General features: G+C 34.9%; 1 protein-coding gene across 5 annotated transcripts in view; it reads left to right on the top strand.

Annotated features, from left to right (window-relative positions):
* ANKIB1 (ankyrin repeat and IBR domain containing 1) overlaps nucleotides 1-20,987 on the top strand; it is an 88,698-nt gene that overhangs the window by 43,328 nt on the left and 24,383 nt on the right. For all 5 annotated transcript variants that reach the window (XM_056482909.1, XM_056482907.1, XM_056482908.1 and 2 more), the window contains exons 3-6: nucleotides 2,527-2,827; nucleotides 8,934-9,116; nucleotides 15,592-15,709; nucleotides 19,266-19,474. In XM_056482909.1, coding sequence (XP_056338884.1) covers nucleotides 2,527-2,827; nucleotides 8,934-9,116; nucleotides 15,592-15,709; nucleotides 19,266-19,474 — 811 coding nt within the window. The remainder of the gene's footprint in view (nucleotides 1-2,526; nucleotides 2,828-8,933; nucleotides 9,117-15,591; nucleotides 15,710-19,265; nucleotides 19,475-20,987) is intronic.

Here is a 20,987-nt window from a genome sequence, read left to right as displayed (position 1 = left end):
TAAAGTCTGTCTGCCTTGTGGTTAAGTGATATTTCCCATAGGCAATGCATATTTTCACTCTATCAGTACATTTCCAGGCAAAATTTAGCTTCTTATTCCTCTGAAGTTGTGAGCCAAATTGCAGGCATCTACAGCACTGCTCTGTGAAAGTCTTATGCACCAAATATCACTGTTAAAAATGGAGCCTTTTTAGGTAATGAGTTTGTGAATGTAAAATGTATTAATTTGCCCATTTTTGGATGCTCTTCATCTCTGAACTTTAAGTCTTGGGTTTGGCTGGGCTTTTCAGGATTGGCTTGACTTCCCCTTATACTGAAGAGCTGATCATATCCAAGTGCCTCTATAGAATCTATCTTCTTGTCCCCACCTTCTCTCTGTCCTTCCCATTTCTCTCTTCCTGTCTCTGACTTTCCCACTCTCCTTCCCCTCCTTTCTTTCTGTCTCTAGTTTCATACTGTGTAAAGCTAATTCAAACAAGCAAATTCACTTTGGATAGTGTTTGATACTGGTTAGTCTTACAATTTCATGTAATTGGCTGTGGAGCATTTTGCTTGTGTAGCTGAATGCCTTCCCCCTGAAAACAAACAGAAAACCTTAAGCAAACAAAATATGCTGTTACTTTTTTTGAGAAGATCTTTAATCTCAAGTTTGGCATATTCATGTATCCTAACAAAAGCATCTATCGTGGAATGAAAGAGAGATTTCTCTAAGGAACATTTTTGCTACCAAAATAGGGCAACATAGAGGAGACTGTTTTGTGTTTTCCTCTGAATACTTTGTTGCCACATATTTAAAAGAATGCTATTTTAATAATTAGCTTTATTTTAAATTCAAACCATTCAGAGATTTTCAGGAGGAAGAAAGGACAGAAATCCAACTGACCAAACAGCTATCAAGACATTCTTCCATTGTAGGACCAGATCATCTGTGCCTAGTTTTTTTCTACTGAAATACTTGTCCAGAATATTTTCAATAATATCTGAAAGGGAAATTCCTGTCTACACTGTACAGCTTCTTCCTTTATTAATAAAATAGTTTCAGGATTATTCTTTGTCCTGAACAAAGCATAAGTGAACTCTGAGAGAGGGTAAGGTGGTATATATTCAGGGACAGCAGAAAGAGACTACATTTAGACTTGTAACTATAGCATAAGGCAATAACTTAGGTAAACATTTTTTGGGTCAGTCTGGGTAAGTTTGTCAAGTTCTTCTCACCTAGAGCAATGTAGTCTGATTTTGTGTGTAGGCAGCTTTCGGGTGGCTGAGCCTGCTGGAAGTGATTGAGGCTGTTTCTCAGTAGTCTTAGGGGTGTGGTCAGGGAGTGTAGAGCCTGGTCCCCTAAGCACTAACTTAATGGGGTTCCAGAATAACTGGTTTTTTCATATTTGCAAACTGTTTGGAGTCAGGGAACAGCCTGGAGAGGACACAGTGACTTGTGTAGGCTTTATGTGTGAGGTGGTTTATGGGAACAGTGCAGGCATTTATGCAGTGACTTCTTGAACACCTGAGCCATGCTTCAGATTTAGCCTGGTATTGCCATTCTGGGAACCTTAGGGAACAATATCTGTTTTTCCTCCCTTCACTGGGAATTCTTTTATCAGTGCTATCTCTCTGAACCCAGTCCTTCAAAGAAGTGATCTTTCCTCTCTGCCATTGCCTACCATTTACTCTCCCTTAAAAAAAATATTTTGATATACCTCAAGAGGCTAAAGCACGTTTGGATGCACAGGGCTTTTATGATTTGTCTTGGTTCTTCCATTTCAGATCTGGATTGTAACTTCTATAATCCTTGCTGGCAAGAAGCAGCAAGGGAGCTGTGTTGTCTCAGGTATTGTTAGGATTCAGAGCTGTGATTCTAAGAATCAGCCTGTTGTTCCCCTTTCAATCCTAAGGTGGCTCTTTTTGCTGGTAATATTGCCCACTTTGAACTGCCTCTAAAGCATTCAAGAGAACACTTAAATTCTTCCCAGCTTCTGGAAGAGTTTGCATTATGTTGCACTTCCACATTGAAAAAGTCAATAGTCATTCCTTAATGCATGCAGTGCTGGCAGGAATAGTATTTATAATATTTTAAGAAGTAGTAAGTGCTGCATCTACATCTGACTGAAGATATGGCAAAGGAGAATGAATTTTTAACAAATTGCTCTGTCATTATTCATTTGCAAACTACCAAATGCACTACTGTTCAGGACACAGCAGAAGAAATAAAGTACCTGTTTCATCAATCTTGTGCCTTAACAACGTGTATCACAATGCAACACAGTGGAATAAACTTTCTCATACACTGACAAAGTAATTGTGTATAGTACTTAGTAATATTTCAATAATTCGTCCAGGTCTTGGCTCTTGACTCCTAGGAGAAATGGAGGAGAGCTGTCCAGTACTAATTCTCTGTTAAAGAACATTTGTCACTAACATGGGTAATTAAAATCTTGAAGGAGAATTGTCATAATCCACCATTCCCACTTCAAGGAAATGAACGGAATTGTGCTAATTAATTTTCTTCTATTTTTTCCCCCGGTTGCAGAACTTTCCTTTTTGTTCGAGATGGTAACCCAAATAAAAGGAATGTGCACAATGAGACATCTATGCACTTGCTGTGTATGGGACCTCAGATCATGATCTCAGAGGGAGCTCTTCATCCTCGCCTGACACGACCCTCGGAAGACGACTGCAGAAGAGCTGACTGTCTGCAAATGATCCTGAAGTGGAAGGGAGCAAAGCTGGATGAAGGGCAATATGAACGAGCAGCCATTGATGCTGTTGATAACAAAAAAAATACACCTTTGCACTATGCTGCTGCCTCAGGGATGAAAACCTGTGTTGAGGTAAAAGTTCATATATAATTATAAGTTTATATATATTATGAGTAATTGACATGCACAATGTGTCACAAAGCATTTTTTCATGGGGGGGGTGGAGGAATCTGATGTTTTACATTGAATTAACTTTTTAATTCTAGTTTCCATTAGTTGGAAAAATTGCATAGCTAAACAGCCCAAAACATACACTGTAGAGAAAAAAATTAAAGAAATGGATTACATATACATTGACTTCATTAAAATAACTCCTCAACATGAAGAAGGCTCATGTAGGCATATAAAAATTTGAATTAATTACAAGACTGTAGCAGTGGAGAAAAAGCTTTGAAGGTAGGCATAGGCATCCTATATGTGTAAAGAGAAGTGAAATAACAGCCTGAGAGAAAATTAGAGCCCTTCTTATTTTGCTGTGCAACTGAAACTGGAAATGCTGTCCATGTTTCAAGATCAGATTTGATGTCTTTAATTTACAGTGCCCAGCTTTTTTAATGTTTGGGAAGGTAGTGGATAGTAATGAGTAATTGGGAATGATTTTTGAAGATCTTGCCTCAGATTTATTTTTAAACTATATAAAGTAATGAGAACTAGTATTTAATTGTTCTGGTTATTTAATATAAAGAACACAAGCAGACATCTAACATTTTCAAAAACAGCAAACATCTTTATAAGTCTATTTTAACATCAAAATTTGTATTTTCAATGGCAACAATTACTTCACAGTTCAGCATTTGTATGTGAAATCTACTTTTTTTTCCTTCTGTCCTTAATTTCATGTTTATTCAAACTATGCTTAATAACTTAGTATCATCAGCAAAGTTTATCACCTCTTTTTTCACCTCCTCTTCTAGAAAACAACTTTGTATGTTAAACAGTCAGTTCCAGAACCTCTGGGACTTCACTGGTGACCTCTCTCTGCAGTAAAAACCTGATGATCTTTTCTGATGTTCTCTGGAGCTGTTTTTAGTATTGATGTTACTTTTACTATCTTCTAATTTTGTACCATGACAGATTTAATCAGTAAGCTGCATATTATAAATAGTTCAGAAGTTTCATGTTTGAGTTTCATTAGGACTGATGAATATAAGTACAATCTGATGCTGGGTATTTATATTAGTATTTGGTTTATTGCTTTTTCTAGAACCTGTTGTGCAGAGACTTCGATTTGAAAGGCTTTCTTTTGAGAGTCCAACAGTTCGTACCAATATGCTGCCATATATTATATGAGATTGCTTTTACACTTTGTCCAGCTACCAACTTTACAAAAACACTGAAAGATTTACTGTGTGGTGTTTTAAAATAATTTATTCTCAGTTTTTATGCACATGGTATACAGCTCAAAAAAATGTCAGAGTCGTCTTTGTTGCGATTTTACATTTACCTTTCCCGGATTTTGTTCTTTACATATTCTTCATCTGGAGACAACTTCAGCTTCTTACTTTGCATATGATTCTGTCCTATTTGTCTCTTCACAGATTGTTCTGATGTTTCTGGAATTTTTTCCACACTTACTTAGTATCACTTTTTGAAAGTAGGCAATGGATTTCTTGACTTACTTAGTACTGCTTTTTGAAAGTAGGCAGTGGATTTCTTGTCTTTTTACTGCTTCTGCAAGTTTAATGAATCCTTTGGAATTGTTAATGAGTGGTTTTTTGATAGTAACATTTTGAATTAGGTCTTGCAGACTACTCTGGGCAAAGTCAGGAGTTGCTTCTCCTCTCAACAGTTTGCTGACTGTTTTGTCTATTATCCAGTCATCTATGTAGTCTGCAATTTTAATTGAAGAGTAATTTATTAGCTTATGTATTTTCTAAATATGCTTGGGAGATTCAGTGACAGAAGTTCTCTTTAATTTGTATTTTCTTCCTTGCAGTATTTTTATTCTTAGTAGCCATGTTACCTTTATTATTATGATTTTAGTCAGGTCATTCACTAAAGCTTTTTTTTTTTTTTTTTTTTTTTTTTTTGTTAATTGCAGAATTGTATTCCACTGGTACTTCTTGAGAGTTAGTTAGTTTGTTTATTTATTTATCAGTTTGTTTGGGGTGTATTTAAAAAAGGTATATTCTCCTTCTCTATGATGCTCACATTATGTTTGCTGGTTGTATTCTGCCAAGTTTCCAGATATTGTCTGAGAATTCTCATTTAAAGTTTGTCATTTCAATTCCCCAGCCTCATCTGTACACCCCCTTGAACTGAATATTCTTCTTTACCTTCTGGTTTTTCATTAGTCCTTTCTATAGAAGTTCAGATAGTGTCTTTTTATTTCCGGTATCCAACCCTTCTTTCATTCTGGTAGTATACAGATCATCCTTAGTTTTTTGAGCTTCTAGTGAATGAAAACTTATCTCCCTATTGCCATTTTCTATGCTATTATTTAAGCTTCCATCTCTCTGGTTCCCTGCTCAGTACTGAGAGGAGTTAAGAGGATGCTGCTCTTACATGCTGATACTTAACCTCCAGTAACCAGTTGACTCATGCCCCATACTTTTTCTTTCCTCTGCCCCAGGTTGTTACAGCACCTCAAACTCCACACCAGCAGTTTGTCTTCAACATGGGCTCAGAAATCATTTACATACTTACTGCTTTTCACCAGGGAGTAAAGTCACCATGCAGCCTTTGCAAGCTGAAGTATATTCATACCCAACTTATATACGTGATAACTAAATGACATATAGGTGTTGTCTAGCTCTTTTTTTCATCCAAAATAAATCGTGGTTATAAGAGTGATTTAGAGCCTCTTGTGATGTGATTTATTTGTAAACAAATATGCTGTCTCCAAGGTCTGTGTTACTACTGCTTTTATTTGGATTGTCAAGTTTTTTCTTTCAGATTTGATAAAGAAACTATTTGCAAAGGACTATATAAGTTGCTCTTGTTCTCTCATTTTAGTGCCACTTATTTGATCCAACTTCCTGATCAATTATGCCTATAGGCATTTCACTTGCAGTTGGTCTATTTATCCTTTCTCAAGATTACACTCTTGCTGTTGAACATATTTTTGTTTACATTATTGTACAATAGAGGACAAATATGCATGTCATATGAGAAAAAGGGAGATAGCAATTAATATTGAATGACTTCTGAAAAACGTTGGTGAAAAACATGCATGTAAAATGATTTGACATAAGGAAGGTTGTTTCTGGTAGAGAAATGGTAAACAGAAGAAAACTTTTTACTTTAGTAATAAGTTTCCAACATATTTCAGTGTCTAATATTTACCAACTTCAGATTTACAAGGGACTGAGCAAGTGGTCTTCTACCTGTTTCTACCTTCATGTCCCTACATGGGGCTAAACAGTGGTGTTAGAGATAGACACAACAGTTCAAAAAGTGTCCTTTTCAAGAGCGTGAAGGAAATGGGTTCATGCAGTAAGACCCAGGCAGACTGTAATGTGAGAAAGAATCACAGCTGCTGCAGAGTGAATTGTGGTTCTGGAGCTCGGCTGCAGCTTTTAACTGCGGACTAAAGTCAATTTGTTTTAAACTCATCATAAAAGTTCATGGTTTGTGCTTCTTTACAAATTATCACTGTATTTCTCAGTGTCTGTAATGTGATTCATTAGATAAATCCAGTTACTAGACTGCTAGTTCCCCATTTAAATGTATAAACTGAGTTATATTATCTTGACAATACATATTGTAATTGAGTAAACCATTTCTGACTCTAATTAGCTTTCAGTTTGTCTTTGAAGAAGAATTTACAGTCAGATCCACATGGATTTCTATTTGCCAGAGTTATGTGGTCCTAACTAGTTATGGTTTCAGCAGGGGAAGCATAGTGTACACCCCCAAGTTCAAACTTCTTTATGTGCCCTATCATGGAATAGAGGGCCTTGGATCTGAGATAACCTAAATCCTCCAGGCTGTGGTCTGTAGTCCTTCTAACTCCTTCAACAGGAACACATTTATGGACAGGAACACTATATGCCTTCACCAAGCCTGCAACCAAGAGATCGGTGAAGGAATTTAACAATTGTCTCTTTGTTCCCAGAAGTATTTGAGGATTAAAATTCTTAACAAAAACCAAGAGATAAAAGAACTGATTCTAATCCTCAAGCTGTGCTCCTTCTCTCCAGAAAACTGAAGGTTTCTTAGAACCCCAGGAGTGCCTTTTGCCCTTTTTTTGCAATGGTTAGTCTCACTTCAGAGCAGCATTTCTCTTTATTATCTTCTTCACTTTCCACCACTTTTCAGGAAAACCCCAGTTCTGTATCTTTGCCTGTCCCCACCACACCCAAGTAAGAAAAGGAAACCCCAAGTATAGATCCTTTTGAGTGAAGTACCTACTAGTTGACTTGTTCAGAGTTGATAGTCAAATGTGCAGTCTTGATACTGTTTCATTCCCATGTGTTAGATTTTTCTTCTGAGCAGAACAGCTGTGTGGAACTCATTGCTAAAGATAGTCTGGGTAAAATTATGTGCTTACCTAAAACTACTGAATAATAACTTTCATGCTGAACAGATTTGATTTTTTGCAGATACATTCCACACTATCACAGTATATTTAGAATATTAAATGGTATTTTTGCAATTGTTTAAATTGCTAGTATGATTGTTTAGATTATTAACCTCAATTAATCAAGCAACACAAGACTTTTTAACAGTGCCTCCAGAGAAATATGGCATCATTATTAAAAATTTGTTGCTTTGCACATTCCTCATCTTGTGGATTAGATTTTGAGCTGCATAAACCTATGTAATGTTCTTTCAAATACACTTATTATTCTTTTTCCTCAGAAGGTGTCTTAGTTGCCTCTGTATAATTTCTCTTAGAGGTTAGAATGAAAAGACAGAATATGATACTCAGGTTAACAAAGTTCTGGCAATGTTAAGAAGTTTAGATAGAACAAAGGTTAAATGTTGGTAATTGTTCCAGTATCATCTGTATTTCTGCCTGATACTTTGCTATGAAGATCAAATACTCAATGACACTAATATCTTCTCATCTAAATCTTGTCGTTGCACTGGTTTATGGTATTTTTGGGTTTGCATTGGTTTTTTTTTTTATTTTGGAGAATGTGGAAATGGTTTTCCAATCTACAAGAATGAATCCAGGTTTGTAAAAGACGTTCTGTATTCTGCAGTGACAGATGAAGGACATTTTCTCTTCAACTGAAGAAAAAATTAAGGAGTGCCTGATCGTGATCCCAAAAGCTTATATGAAGAACAGATAATTTTAGAGAAATATGGGTTTTTTTAGAAGTATAAAAATTATAACCTAAATTTTGAAATACCCTGGACAGTGTTGTTACAGACATCATGATCTGAAGACGAGATAATGTTTATAGACTTTATTTAGAAACAAGATGAATCATTTTAGTAATGATATAAAGGTGTCATAATAAATCAACAGAATTGTTTAAAGGCCCACCTAGGCCTTTAAAATCTGTGGCATATGCTGTCCTTGCTTAGGTCAGTTTATAGCAGGAGACCAAGTTAGCACATGTGTTTAATAGTTAGAGACTGCATTTTGGGAGGGTTACTGGCAAGAGACAAGGTTGGTGAAATGGCACAATACTGGACCATATTAGAATTGCTAGAATTAGTATTACTTCATTTCACTTTTTTCATGTCCTTAAAAACAAAGTAGAGCTGCTAGTAGTATTTTGTGCTCCCTGTGAATCAGCACCCTACCTACTATCTCTCCTACCCAAGGAATCTCCTATTTTCTGTCAGCACAAGAATACAAATGGTGGAGTGGTACCCCTATAGAAGGAATATTTAAAGGTGTTTTTAGCTCATCTTGACACATGCTTGAGGGCCTCAGACCCCTCCTTTTCTATGGGACACTGACATATCAGTAAAGCAGAATTTTCGTCCTTAAAACCTAACAAACATAGTATGCAGCATTACCTTGTAATGTATTTCTTAGAATTTTGTGGTTCTGTGGAACTACTGTGGATGTAGGTATAATTAAGCATGAAAGCAAGGAGTCATTTATATAACAATAGATAATACTTGTTTCCAAAGATCATTATTATTATAAAAATTGTTCTGTTTTTCTTGTTCTTTTTTTTTTTGTTTGTTTTTGTCTTAACTCACATGTCTTTTCTTTAGTGTGTTATTAGAGTTTCTAATTAATAACTGCTTACTTTGCCATTTTACTTTGCAGCTTCTAGTAAAACATGGTGGAGATTTGTTTGCAGAAAATGAAAATAAGGATACCCCATGTGACTGTGCAGAGAAACAGCACCACAAAGAACTGGCTCTTAACCTGGAATCTCGAATGGTATTTTCACGTGATCCTGAAGCTGAAAGCATTGAAGCTGAGTATGCTGCTTTAGACAAAAAAGAGGTCAGAGGATACTTTAAATCTGAAGTATTTTACACATTTATATATGTAGCAGTTACATTGTGACACAAGTCTGCAAGTATTTCAGTAGGTTCTGTACTTTGTATTTGTAAACAGTTTTAGCACAGCTCTTTGTAGTTTTTAAGTTAAGCTCTGAGAATATAACAAATACATTGTCAAAAGTAAACAAAAATTTTATTCATATCTTAATTATGTGGACTGTGTTGTGGGCTGTGAGGCTGGATGAAGTACAGTGAGGCCAGTAGGCTCAGAAACAGTTTCTATAAACCAAATAATATTGATTTTTTTTTTTTTCATTTTTTAATTGCCTTTTTGTCTCAAAAATTCTGACAAAAGAAATTCAGAAAAGGAGAAAATCTGTGGAGTAGAGTAAGGAAACTTTCCCAATGGATCTTCCTGGACTGAGACTGGGTCGAACTCAAAACTGACTAGTGCAGGACTTCAACATAAGTGCATTTACTTTGTTTTATAACTTAATGCCTGAAGCTACTGCATACCACACTTTGTATGAAAAGCAAGTAATAGCAAGTAGTGTTACTTCCAAGTAAATTTTTGAAAGAGAGAGACAATTCAAGCCAAAACAATTGGCTTGAATTCTGCTATGCCTTACAGACTAATGTGACTCCATAAAGACATTTTGACCAAAATGATTCTGAGGACAAGTTCCCTCCCCATTCATGAACAGATTTTAGTTAACTAAAATTCTAAATAAGAATACATAGATAAATTATATGATTCAGTAAATGTTGCAACTTAATTCTGTTTAAATTAAAGGACAATAGATTTCTCTATGGTCACTCCCTTCAGAAATAGCATGGCTTGGCCTTTTACTAGCTTGGGCCACATATAAACTAATGATGTTTAAAAGAAGATGCATAAGTAAGCTTAGATCACATTAACTGCTCTCCTGAAAAATGCCACTCATGGTCACTTTTATTTGAGAGTAAGAAAGTCCTTGTAGTCCTTGTAGTCCATTTAATTTTTGGACCATTTTTCTTGGATAAATTCAAATATAAACAGCCTTAATGAGATAGTTTATTCCTAGATGAGACATTTAGAGATGAAGTTTAATATACTTATTACATTGAAATAGCAAATGTAATGAACTCATTTTAATTTCTCTGAATATTTCTACGTAGAGGCATCCAAATTGTGAGAAGATAGTTTGAAATAATATTTTCTCTCTTGGCAGAAACACTTTAAAAGGCTGCAGTCATTTCTTGCCACAATTGAAATTTACCACTCCTTTGGTTATGCAAGTAGAACTATTAGGAAGGTTATGTTTTCAGCTGGACCATAGCAATGTTTTGGCTTAAAAGAAGGAAAGGTTTTATAGAGTAGTAATATTTAACTGTATTGTTTAAGTTGAACAATTTTTATCACCATATTTATACCAGGGGTTTGCTGGCATATACACCAGCACAGGTAAGAAGACAAGGAACCTACAGATATGGGTGGGGCAAATCAAGAGCCATTGGAATAGGCTTTTCTGCAAGAGATGTTGTGTCATGCCTGTTTAACATAGATGCTGAGCAAAACCAGCTTGAAGGCTTGATAGTTACAAGTTGTCCATCTCACATACCAGGGCAGCTTTCCCATGTGTTCTAAATGTTCACAAGCCAAAAAATGTCAGCCTGGAATTTGGTACACCAATTGATGACCTTGGGGATTTACACAGAGCAATTCTGTCTTCATATGCTCCCTGCTGGTTTTTCCCCCCTTTCTTTATGACTTTCCAGTGGGGTCATTTCTCTTACATCTTGTTTATCTCCAAGAGAACAAGTGCTGGCACAAGGGAGATGCTAAGAGCATGTAGCCAGGAGAAGTTAATCTTTCTATCTTAGCCTTCAGAGCGGCCAAAACCAGATAAAAAACAGCCTTAGAAAGAGTTGCACTGAGCTGCAATCCAAATGACTGCATGTTCTCATCCTCCAGGTCGTTATACAAATGACTGGGATGGGCAGTGACAGCTGCACTTACCACTGCCTGTGGTGATGCCTCTGTTAAAAGCCCCAGAGCACAGATGCTTCACCAAAATTGCCTCTCAACAATGATCCTCTATTTCTTTCCTCTTAGTTTCATTTTTATATATTATTAAACACTGAGGGACAGAGTTTACAATATGCTTGTTTAGCATAGTATTCAGCTTGTAATTGTTGCTATTCAACATCCTTCCAAAACAGAAAATACTCATTCATGAATAATTGAAAAACTTTGAACACTAAGACATGCATTTTCAAAAGAACTGCGTCTTTTGAATGAAGGTTACAGGAAAAGATAAAACATTTGAAAACCATGAACAGAATTTCCTCCCCGGCAAAACAGCCAAATAGGCTTAACTCCAGTGTTTAATATCTGCACAGCAGTATCTGGTATGTTGGTACCCAATACTTCCCCTTCCAAGCCTGCCATGTTTACAGAAGAACACAACCCTTTTTTTCTTGATTCTTTGCTCTTTGTTGGATAATCTCAAAAAAAAAAAAAATCTTTGTTATATAAAATCTGAATCTATCTTTTAAATAAAATTGAAGATACACTAAATGATATGACAGTAAGTGATTGTTCTTACACTGCTTTTATAGATTTTGGTTGTTCCTTTGCACAGTCTTTTACATTGCTGTTTGTTGTAACATAAGAGCATATTTGTCTTGGTGATGTGTCCCTGGGAGTCCTCAGACTGAAAGGGTCCTACTTTTCAGTCAAATCTGTAATGTTTAAATTTACATAAGAAACACCTGGGAATGAGCAGTGCCTCAGAGCAGATCACCCAGAACAGTTTTGGCTCTCAGTCAGGTATAGTGAAATACTTTATGCAATTGCAAAATATATAATTTCTTCATTCCTTTTACATGTGTGCCACTAAATACTGAAGAAATACACTGCTAGTGAGTGTATTACTGAGTGTATAATAACTGGAATGATTTTTTTTTCCAATTTCTGAATTGATGTCATATAAATATGTAAGTAATATAAATGCCATAAGTACAAAGAGTTATCTTAAATTATTCAAATTTATTTTATCTCTGTGGATAGTGAATGGTTTATGAAGTGAAGGGAGAGAAGGGGACTACATTCAGTTAAGATACATGTAGTCTCAATATACATGTAGTGCATATAATTTTACTTGAATGAGTTAAATGGATTATAAATAATTTTTTAATTTATTACCCCATTAACTGTAGAACTCCATCCACCCATAAAGGAGGATGTTTACATGAAGTGTTTTGACACCATTTAATTATATAGTCATCACTGTAGCACAGAGTTACTTTGCCCCTGTCCATTTTAATGGTGCTTTAAAAGAGAAGAAAGTAATAATAATTTGAAATTAACTGTTAAAATAACCAGCTTACATACTAAAATTACTTTCAAGAGAAAAAAAAAAAAAGGATCATTTATGATATCTAAGTGTTAGTAGTAAAAACTGGAGAAGAAAATAATTTCAAAGAAGGGCTTTTGAGAATACAGAGGTGTTGGAATCTGTAGTGAGTAGCTCAGCAATGCATTACAGTAGTAACTCTAATAGTGTATCTCAAAATCATTGTATAGTTAAATGCTGCTAATATTGAACAATGTCTTTTTCACAGCAAATATCAATAAAGGGTTCCTCCAGAAATGAACATTAAAGGAGGTCTCCAAGCATCATATACTGTAATCAAAATCCTTTACAGCACATTGCAGAGATAAGCCATCAGTGTCTGAAGCAGTTAAAAACAGACCTCTCTGATATTACATACTGGATGTACAACCTCATAACTAAAGACTGTATCTTCAAAATTGTCTACAAGACTATCTTGTACACAATAACATTTTTAAGGTTCCAGTTGTATAAAGTCTTCACTCTGGAATTTCCAGATCAACCTTCTTGATGGTGCCAGTCTAAAATTTCTTTTCTTTCAGCTCCTTCTGTGGGTTCATGTGTTATTTTATGAAACAAATGTCTGATGTCTCAAGCACATTCTTAGGGAATATTTCCCTCATTATTTAAAAAGATAAAACTAGAATTCTTGAAACATGAAGATCCAAAATTCCTGCTGAGTTGTGGAATACTCCAGCTGAGATGATATAGTAGTCTGTTACTCAAGGAGAGATACTTGCCAGTGTTTGACCTAGAACCAATCAGTTAAATATAATTCTGAGCATATCTGCATTTCAGGATGAAATACCAAGTCCTAAAATATGCTTATATGTTTCAAGTTTAACAGAAAAGGTATTTTTTCATATGATGTGTATGGTCTTCAAGAATTGAGTACAGTTGTGCTGACACAGCTGATTGCTTTGCAATTGCAATTCAAAATGGAGTTCAGATTCAGTCATGACCATTTTGCTTCTATTTTTTTTTGTACATACAGCACAATTATAATTGTTCTGGCACACAGTTGTTTCTGTCCTTGTCTCTCTGAAATGTTTTTTTTTTAAATTATCACTTTTGTAATAAGTTAAGAAGGTCAGTCAAATTCCAGCATGCTCTTAATCCAAGTGGCCCAGATTTATTTCAGTGCAAGCCATTAACGTTGTCCTTTACTGAGTCATGCATGATCAGCACTGGAAGGACATACAGAAACTGCCTGAACTTGAGCAATCAAGATACAGGTCAGGACACTCACAGGTCATTTCTCTTCTGCTTTGCTTGCTTTCTCATAAAGAACAAAGACCCAGTGCAGATCTGTGGAGCATTACTCTTGCTGTTGACAAAGTTTCTAGTATGGAGAAGCACCTGTTTATTTCACTGATTAGGTAACAGGAGACGTCCTTGTGTGAGTCAGTTATGATTTTAGATGCATTGTGGAGTTAATTATGATGTCTGGAATACAGGAAGCAAGTTACATTTTTAGAGTAGGTGTCTCAAAAGAACAAATCATTTAGAAACCCAGGGTATCCATTCTCCCTATCACTTCTGCTTTCTGCTTGTTATCCTTAAAGGGGACAGCAGACTTTTACTTAGATTGTAACCTTTTGAGGACAGAACTAGTCTTTTGCTTTGTGGATGTGTATGTACACGTACATTTGTGTCCTTATAACCTAACACTGGAGCTATGGTCAACATAAAATCAAAATATAATAGTAAATAATAATGCATAATCTTAACTGTCATTATCTGGCACTACTGCTGCTGTGTTCTTCTGTCTCCAAATTGCTGGAGACAATTGCCATTTGGTGGCCAGGTTCCTGATTGGGTCTGAGCATGTAACACTTTCTGTCAAATGCTTTAAATATTTTCTTAGCTGCCCTTTAAATAAATAAATAAATAAATAAATAAAACCAGTGCATGTAAGAATACTGGTTTTTACATATCCTTTTTCTTTACAGATTTCCCTACTGTTTTTTTTTCTTCCTACCTACCTATGGGGCATTTTCTCTGTGTAACACTAACAAAACATTATTTGCTGTCATAGTCTTCTGTTCTTAGTTTTGAAAATGAGTGTGCAAACATACATGTGTATCTCTGCTCTCTTGGTTGGAGCTAATTCAGAATCCTAAAATTGCTTCTTTTTGTCTTTCTGATTTGACTTTTTTTAATGCTATAATAAGGGTGTGGATCTCCAGATCAGGAAGGCAGCTGGATGATCTGCTCTCTGTAGGGCTATGAGACTTGGCCATTGTTTCTCATAAAGAGTTTTGATGTCTCCATGTACGATATATCCCCAGCCTTGGAGATACCCAGAAGCCATCTGGACATGGTCCTGGGCAGCTGACTCTAGATGACACTGGTTGAGGAGGAAGGTTGGAACAAATGACATTTGAAGGACCCTTCCCACCTGAACCCTCATAGTGTTTCTATGAACATCTAATTTTGTGTCTTATTTGTCCTATTCAGGACTGACTTAGCTTCTGAAATGGTTGATATTGCCTCAGAAGATCCAGATAGTGGATTCTGCTTACAAACTTCTCACTGTCAAATGTCTCAGTGTGTCCTCCTCCAGTCCAATTCAGAGTTAACAGGTCTCAATTAGTGCATAATATCAGAGAATCTGTATGCAGTGTATGATAACCTATCCTTTGTCTGGCTCTTCTCTAAATCCTTAGTTCAAATCTAGTCATTCATTCTCATACCTATTCCACAATACCTGAGGCCTAATCACTGACTCAAACCTCATCTAGATTCTGTGAAAATCCAGCTTTTTTTGGGAGAGAGAGAGTCAGTATTAGGCTAGTTTATCATTTGAAGATGGCTTCCTGCTATAATGGAGAACTTTAGAGAGTTCTCCATTATACCTGCAAGAAACACTTTTCGGTGTTGTAGTTTACAGAAATTATACTATAAATATTACAAAATGACAGTGTTTCCATATAGCTTTGCATGGTCATTGGTGTGCACGGTGAATAAATTTTGTCCTCTATTGCCTCACAGTTGAGATGGTGATCAGTAACAGTGCTTTGAATGCTTTCTTTTTAATATTGTATTGGAGACTAACTTGAAAACATTGGACATAAATAATCTTTCTTCCTCTTAAAGCCATATGAGGGGCTAAGACTTCAAGACCTGCGAAGACTCAAGGATATGCTGATTGTGGAATCTGCTGACATGCTTCAAGCCCCACTCTTCACTGCAGAAGCTCTGCTTCGGGCACATGGTAATCCCAAACCTTAAAGTCTAAAGAAACTGCTTTCAGCTACTTCAAAACCACAGTTTTATGTTTGCACTTTATTTCCAAGTAAAAGAGAAGTGATGGTTAATAACAGGAAACAGACCACACAGTATTTCAGAAAGAAGTAGAGCTGCAGTATGTCAAAAAACATTGAGGTAGACAGGGAAGCTGACAGAAAAGTGATTCAAACTAGGAATTATAATGGAAGTCAGTTGAACTTAAGCAATGTGGAAAAACAGAACCACCCTATTTTGGTGAGAGACACAGGAGTGTCTCCATGTTTTTATATGTCAAAAAAGTCAAATTCATCAAACCTATTTTTGTCAGACCATTAGTTTTCTGCCACTATGTATTTGTATATAAAACTGGATCATTACTTTTTTATTTATTTTTTCTTGCAATAAAAGTAGTCTGGCCATTGTAATAAGTGATTGGAAATTGCCTTGGGGTTTAAATTATATGAGTGTATGTCCTTTGCAGGAGGTTTTTTTATAGTTACTCTTTTAATACAGGGTATGCTTGTCCATATGCATATCTGTAACTAGTCTGAAATAAGTCTGTATTCTTTTTCAAGTTAAACTGGGATTGTCAGAAAGGGGATATACTGAATTCAATGTGTTTTCTCCAGACAAAAGTATCTCTGAAACTCTGTGTAAGCTTTAGGCTTTGATTCAATTATTCAAAACTTATGCTTACTGAAGCATCTGCATTGTTATTTTATGCCAGAGGAGCTACTCAGGCAGTTAATGGTTTGCATGCTCATCACTGTGTTGCTGGATTAAGCTTTCACACTCTAGTTTTGTGGACTTCTTGTTAAATTCAGTGGGAGAGGTAAAAGTGAAATAGAAAGACATTGTTTCAAACCCACAGCTTTTGCTACACTTTCATGAGGAGTTGTTGTTCCTGAAACTCATCGCTTTTACATGATTTTCCAAAGCTGGTATTTGTATTCCTTTTAACATTTTAAAATTGAATTAAGTAAACATGAACTTGTGCCAGGGTGATGATATTTAAGGCACAGTCTTTGCTTATATATTTTCTATGTTGATTCTTTGTTTAATTCTTACATTGTATTTATAATATGTGCAATATTTGAATGCTATGTTGTATTCCCAGAATAGTTGCAGTAAGTCTAAAAATTATGAAAATTATTTGCCTGAGTAGACTCCATAACCTATGCAGATATTTTGAAGAGGAAAACTGTGGCAATACTGTTCAAACTCTCAGCTCAGTCTTCAATTAGTTGAAAATCAGTGAGGAAAATTGTGGAGAAATGTCTGCCAGCATCTAGCAAGCAGGAATTGAAAACTGAGAAGAAATCAGTCTGTGTTGGAAAGGTCATTCTACTGATGTTGCCTTAGTGATGCTCTGGTAACTTAATGCAATTGGCCAGTGCACAGAAAGAAGCACGGACAATTAGCAAGTCATGAGAAAGTCAACTATTTTGCCTGTAGCTGTATTGATTCAGCTTAGAAAAGGAAATAACTTGGGTATTTACAGAGGTTTAGAGAATTGACATCAAATGACAAATTGTAATTTTTTTCACATTAAATCTTGAAATTCACAAAAGAATAATGTGAAATCTTGGTTTAATTCACACAAGGTATGAAAAGCATGTTTTAAAATCTTGGAAAGATCATACTTAAGTTTAGATCATACTAAGTTAGATCATACTAAGTTTAATAGTTGACAGGCATATAATATTTAATCCACCAGACTTTGTTTTCTTCTATTGTACAAATATATTAATTTATTGACACTGACATTAAGAGTATTTTCCTCTTTATCTTTTAACTGAGAGACAGAAGTATGTAGAATTAAAGCCAAGATTAAAAATTTCTTACTGTGGCAGTCATGAAAGCAGATAACTACAGTTTTTCTACAAGTTTTTTTTCAAAGTTGTTTCTCTTTTAGTTCATTATACAGAAATGGATTTCAGGATAAAAAATAGGCAATTCAACAAATACAACTACCTTCTGTTTACTAAAACTCATAAGTTAGTAAAGAGAACACATTGGATCCATTTAGTGACATGTCTTAACCCTTGCTAATTTTAAAGATACAGTGCAACAAAGAAGGTCAAGTAAATTTCTAGAAAATTTTGCCTGTATTGTAACATCATTCAGACCCTTCTCTGAAAGGTTATAAACTCAGTGTAGTATTAAAAATACTGATAAAATTTATAATTTTTGAAGTGTAAATGTATTCAGGGTCCATATCTTTAAACTAATGAAATTAAACTAACCTCTGATATGTTATAGCTTAGATAAGTGAGGACCTGATCAATAAATCAAATGCAGCTCAAAGAATTTTTTTTTACAGGGGGTAATACTTTTACTAAGTTCAGTGCTTAAAACACATTTCTTTTTTTCCCAGCACTAATACAGTATAGGAAAACTATGTTTTCCTTATAAAAGTAAAATTCAATACAAATAAAACATATTTTGTTTAATAACAGTGATGTTTCTTTGGGAGTGCCCAGCACTTAAAAAAATCCCCAAACTTTAAAACAGTTGCTTTAAGCAGTAGGAAAAATTGGAAAATTTTTCATCATTTATGAAATTAAAGTTTGTGTGTAGTGTTGATGAATGTAGATTCAAATCTGTATAGAAATGTGATGGATTTATATTTAAATGAGAACTTTAAAGTATTTTTGGTAGAAAAAACTGCTCTTCTGAAGATATTGTTAGTATTAATTGTAGGAATCAGAAACAATGCATTTCAAACAATTGTGAAGAAAGATTTGATTTAGTTTTAATATATTATATTTTGTTTCACTCGGGTTTTTTTGTATATAAATGGGCAGTGTTAATTATGAATAAAAGAAAAACATTCATTAACACTTAATTATATAATAAAAATTTAATGAGAATATATGAAATTTTCTTTGCACTCAGGTGGATATTTTTTTTCCACCCCCCCAGAAACACACCATTTATATGCATATAGAAAGACTGGAAACTCATTAAGTCACAAACCTTCTTGTAATCCAGTTTGATTGTAGTCTTCTTCCTGTATTTCCCGGCTTCATTAAAAAACAAAACAAAACAAAACAAAACAAAACAAAACAAAACAAAACAAAACAAAAAAAAAAAAAAAAAAAAAAACCAAAAAAAAAAACAGATAAAATTGAATCCATATTAAAGATTTATTTTTTTCCTAGAAAGGAAAAATAATGAAAATTCAGTGGTGTGAGGGCTGTTATATTTTCTGTGTCTGTGAAAGTCAGTATGGTTCTGGTTTTCAACTGAGTCTTCTAGCTACTACAATTGCTGTAAATAAATAACAAAAATAATGTTAAGACATTTTACAGGGAAATGAGATGCTTGTGATGTAATTATTTACAAAAATGCATTGCATTACGTATTATCTTGGAATGTGTTCTCTGAAATGTAATGTCTAAAGCTCCATTCAATCACACTGTATTATAGTTATTTATATTTAATTTTTTTTGTTTAGTTTTCTTTTGAGGTTGCAGTTGCAAAATATATTGTGAACGTTGTCAGGTGCATAATTTCCTGTATCTCTGTATTTCTGGAAGACTGGGACAGGGAGAAGTTACTTGAAGCCTGGATGTGTAACCCAGAGAATTGCTGCCAGCGCTCAGGGGTTCAGATGCCGACGCCGCCTCCGAGCGGATACAACGCGTGGGACACGCTCCCTTCCCCACGAACTCCACGCACCACTCGCTCTTCTGTCACCTCCCCTGATGAGATCAGCCCCTCACCAGGAGACATGGAGACAGCTGTGGTAAATCTATCAATAGATCTTAAGCCAGCAGGGCAAAACAGCTGGTTTTTCTAAACCTAATGGACTTGTATAGACAGGGAGCTGACAAAAATACTTTTGTGAAAATATGAAGTGTTTCTCTTTGCAAAAGTGGTGAACAGAGAAGTTGATACCTTAAACATTCTGATGAAACAGTTGAGCATCCTGGCAAATATAAACCACTGTTTTAACCTTGGCTGTCACTCACGAACTCTCATTTTAGACAGCTACAGTCATATCAGTGCATTTGGCTCTTTTGAACTTTTCATCTTATCCCTATCAGGATGTTCACTTCCATTGTATCCATTTCCCCGAATGTACGCAATTCTGTGAACCCTGCCTTTTGAAAATTTTTTCTTTAGAAAACAAAATTGTCTTTGTCTGCATTTTGAAATGTCAGCCCACTAGTGTACTGTAAGCTTATAATTACTTTTACTATGTGTGGGCTGCTTCAAGCGGTTTACAAAGCTATTGCAAATTTGAAATATGAAAGCGCCTTTCATTAAAATCAGTGTGGCTCTTTTGGAAGACAGAGTTCTCTTTTTAATAATCCACAGCTGCAGCATTATAAAACTATTGCTCCATGATCTAAGCATTGTTTTTAGAATATTACATGCAATCTTTCATTGAAATGGATCATGCTTTAATCTCAAAATTAAGTTTTTGCATTCCTGCATAGAAATATTTTATTTCTTTAATTGTAAAATGCTGTAAAAGAAGCTATATAGAAGATATATTGTTATTGTGCATTTATTTACATTAGCACTTAAATTTTGTCCATGAATAATTCCTCATTAAAATGTTGAACAGGAGATTATATGTCCTCAGTTTTACATTGTGTGTTTTGTTTTTCATTGTGGTCCATAAACCAGGAGGGCAGGGTTGGATAATGACTGCCATTACAGATCTAGTGTGTCTCAGTCCAAGTCCAGAGTTACACATTTAGTGTTCCTGTTGGTTTAAGAATCTTATCTGAACTATCAAATTTCATTTTGTCAGGAAAATGAAAACTAAAAGGAATAGATAAAATAACACCACAAGGTATAAAGCTCCTTTACATGTTTTGCATTTGCATTCTGTTTTATAAACAGTTCCAGTAAATGTTTTTATTTGATGTTTGAACTCATGGATTCATTAAATTTCTTACTTTAAAGATACATTTTAAACAAAATTTACAGCTCATATAAATTTAATAGAGATTATTTTCAATGCATTGTCAAATTGTAAAATATTTCATTTTGGCAAGACAATATGGTTAAATGAATGAAGGAACAATACATACCTTCACTCAGTTTTACACTTTAAAGGCCTTTTTTTTCTTTGATTGTGTCTTGGCTGTAATGTAACTCTCTTAAAGTGGCATACCACAGGCTAACTTTCTGAGAATGTCCTATGTATATTATATTTATATACACATATGATTAATGCATATAATGCACTGAGAGTTGAAATACATTTTCACAGTGTATTTGTTTCAATGAAAAGAAAAATCCTT

This window comes from Oenanthe melanoleuca, chromosome 2 (assembly GCF_029582105.1).
Source record: "Oenanthe melanoleuca isolate GR-GAL-2019-014 chromosome 2, OMel1.0, whole genome shotgun sequence".
Taxonomy (NCBI): Eukaryota; Metazoa; Chordata; class Aves; order Passeriformes; family Muscicapidae; genus Oenanthe; species Oenanthe melanoleuca.
This window is presented reverse-complemented; position numbering and strand designations above follow the sequence as displayed.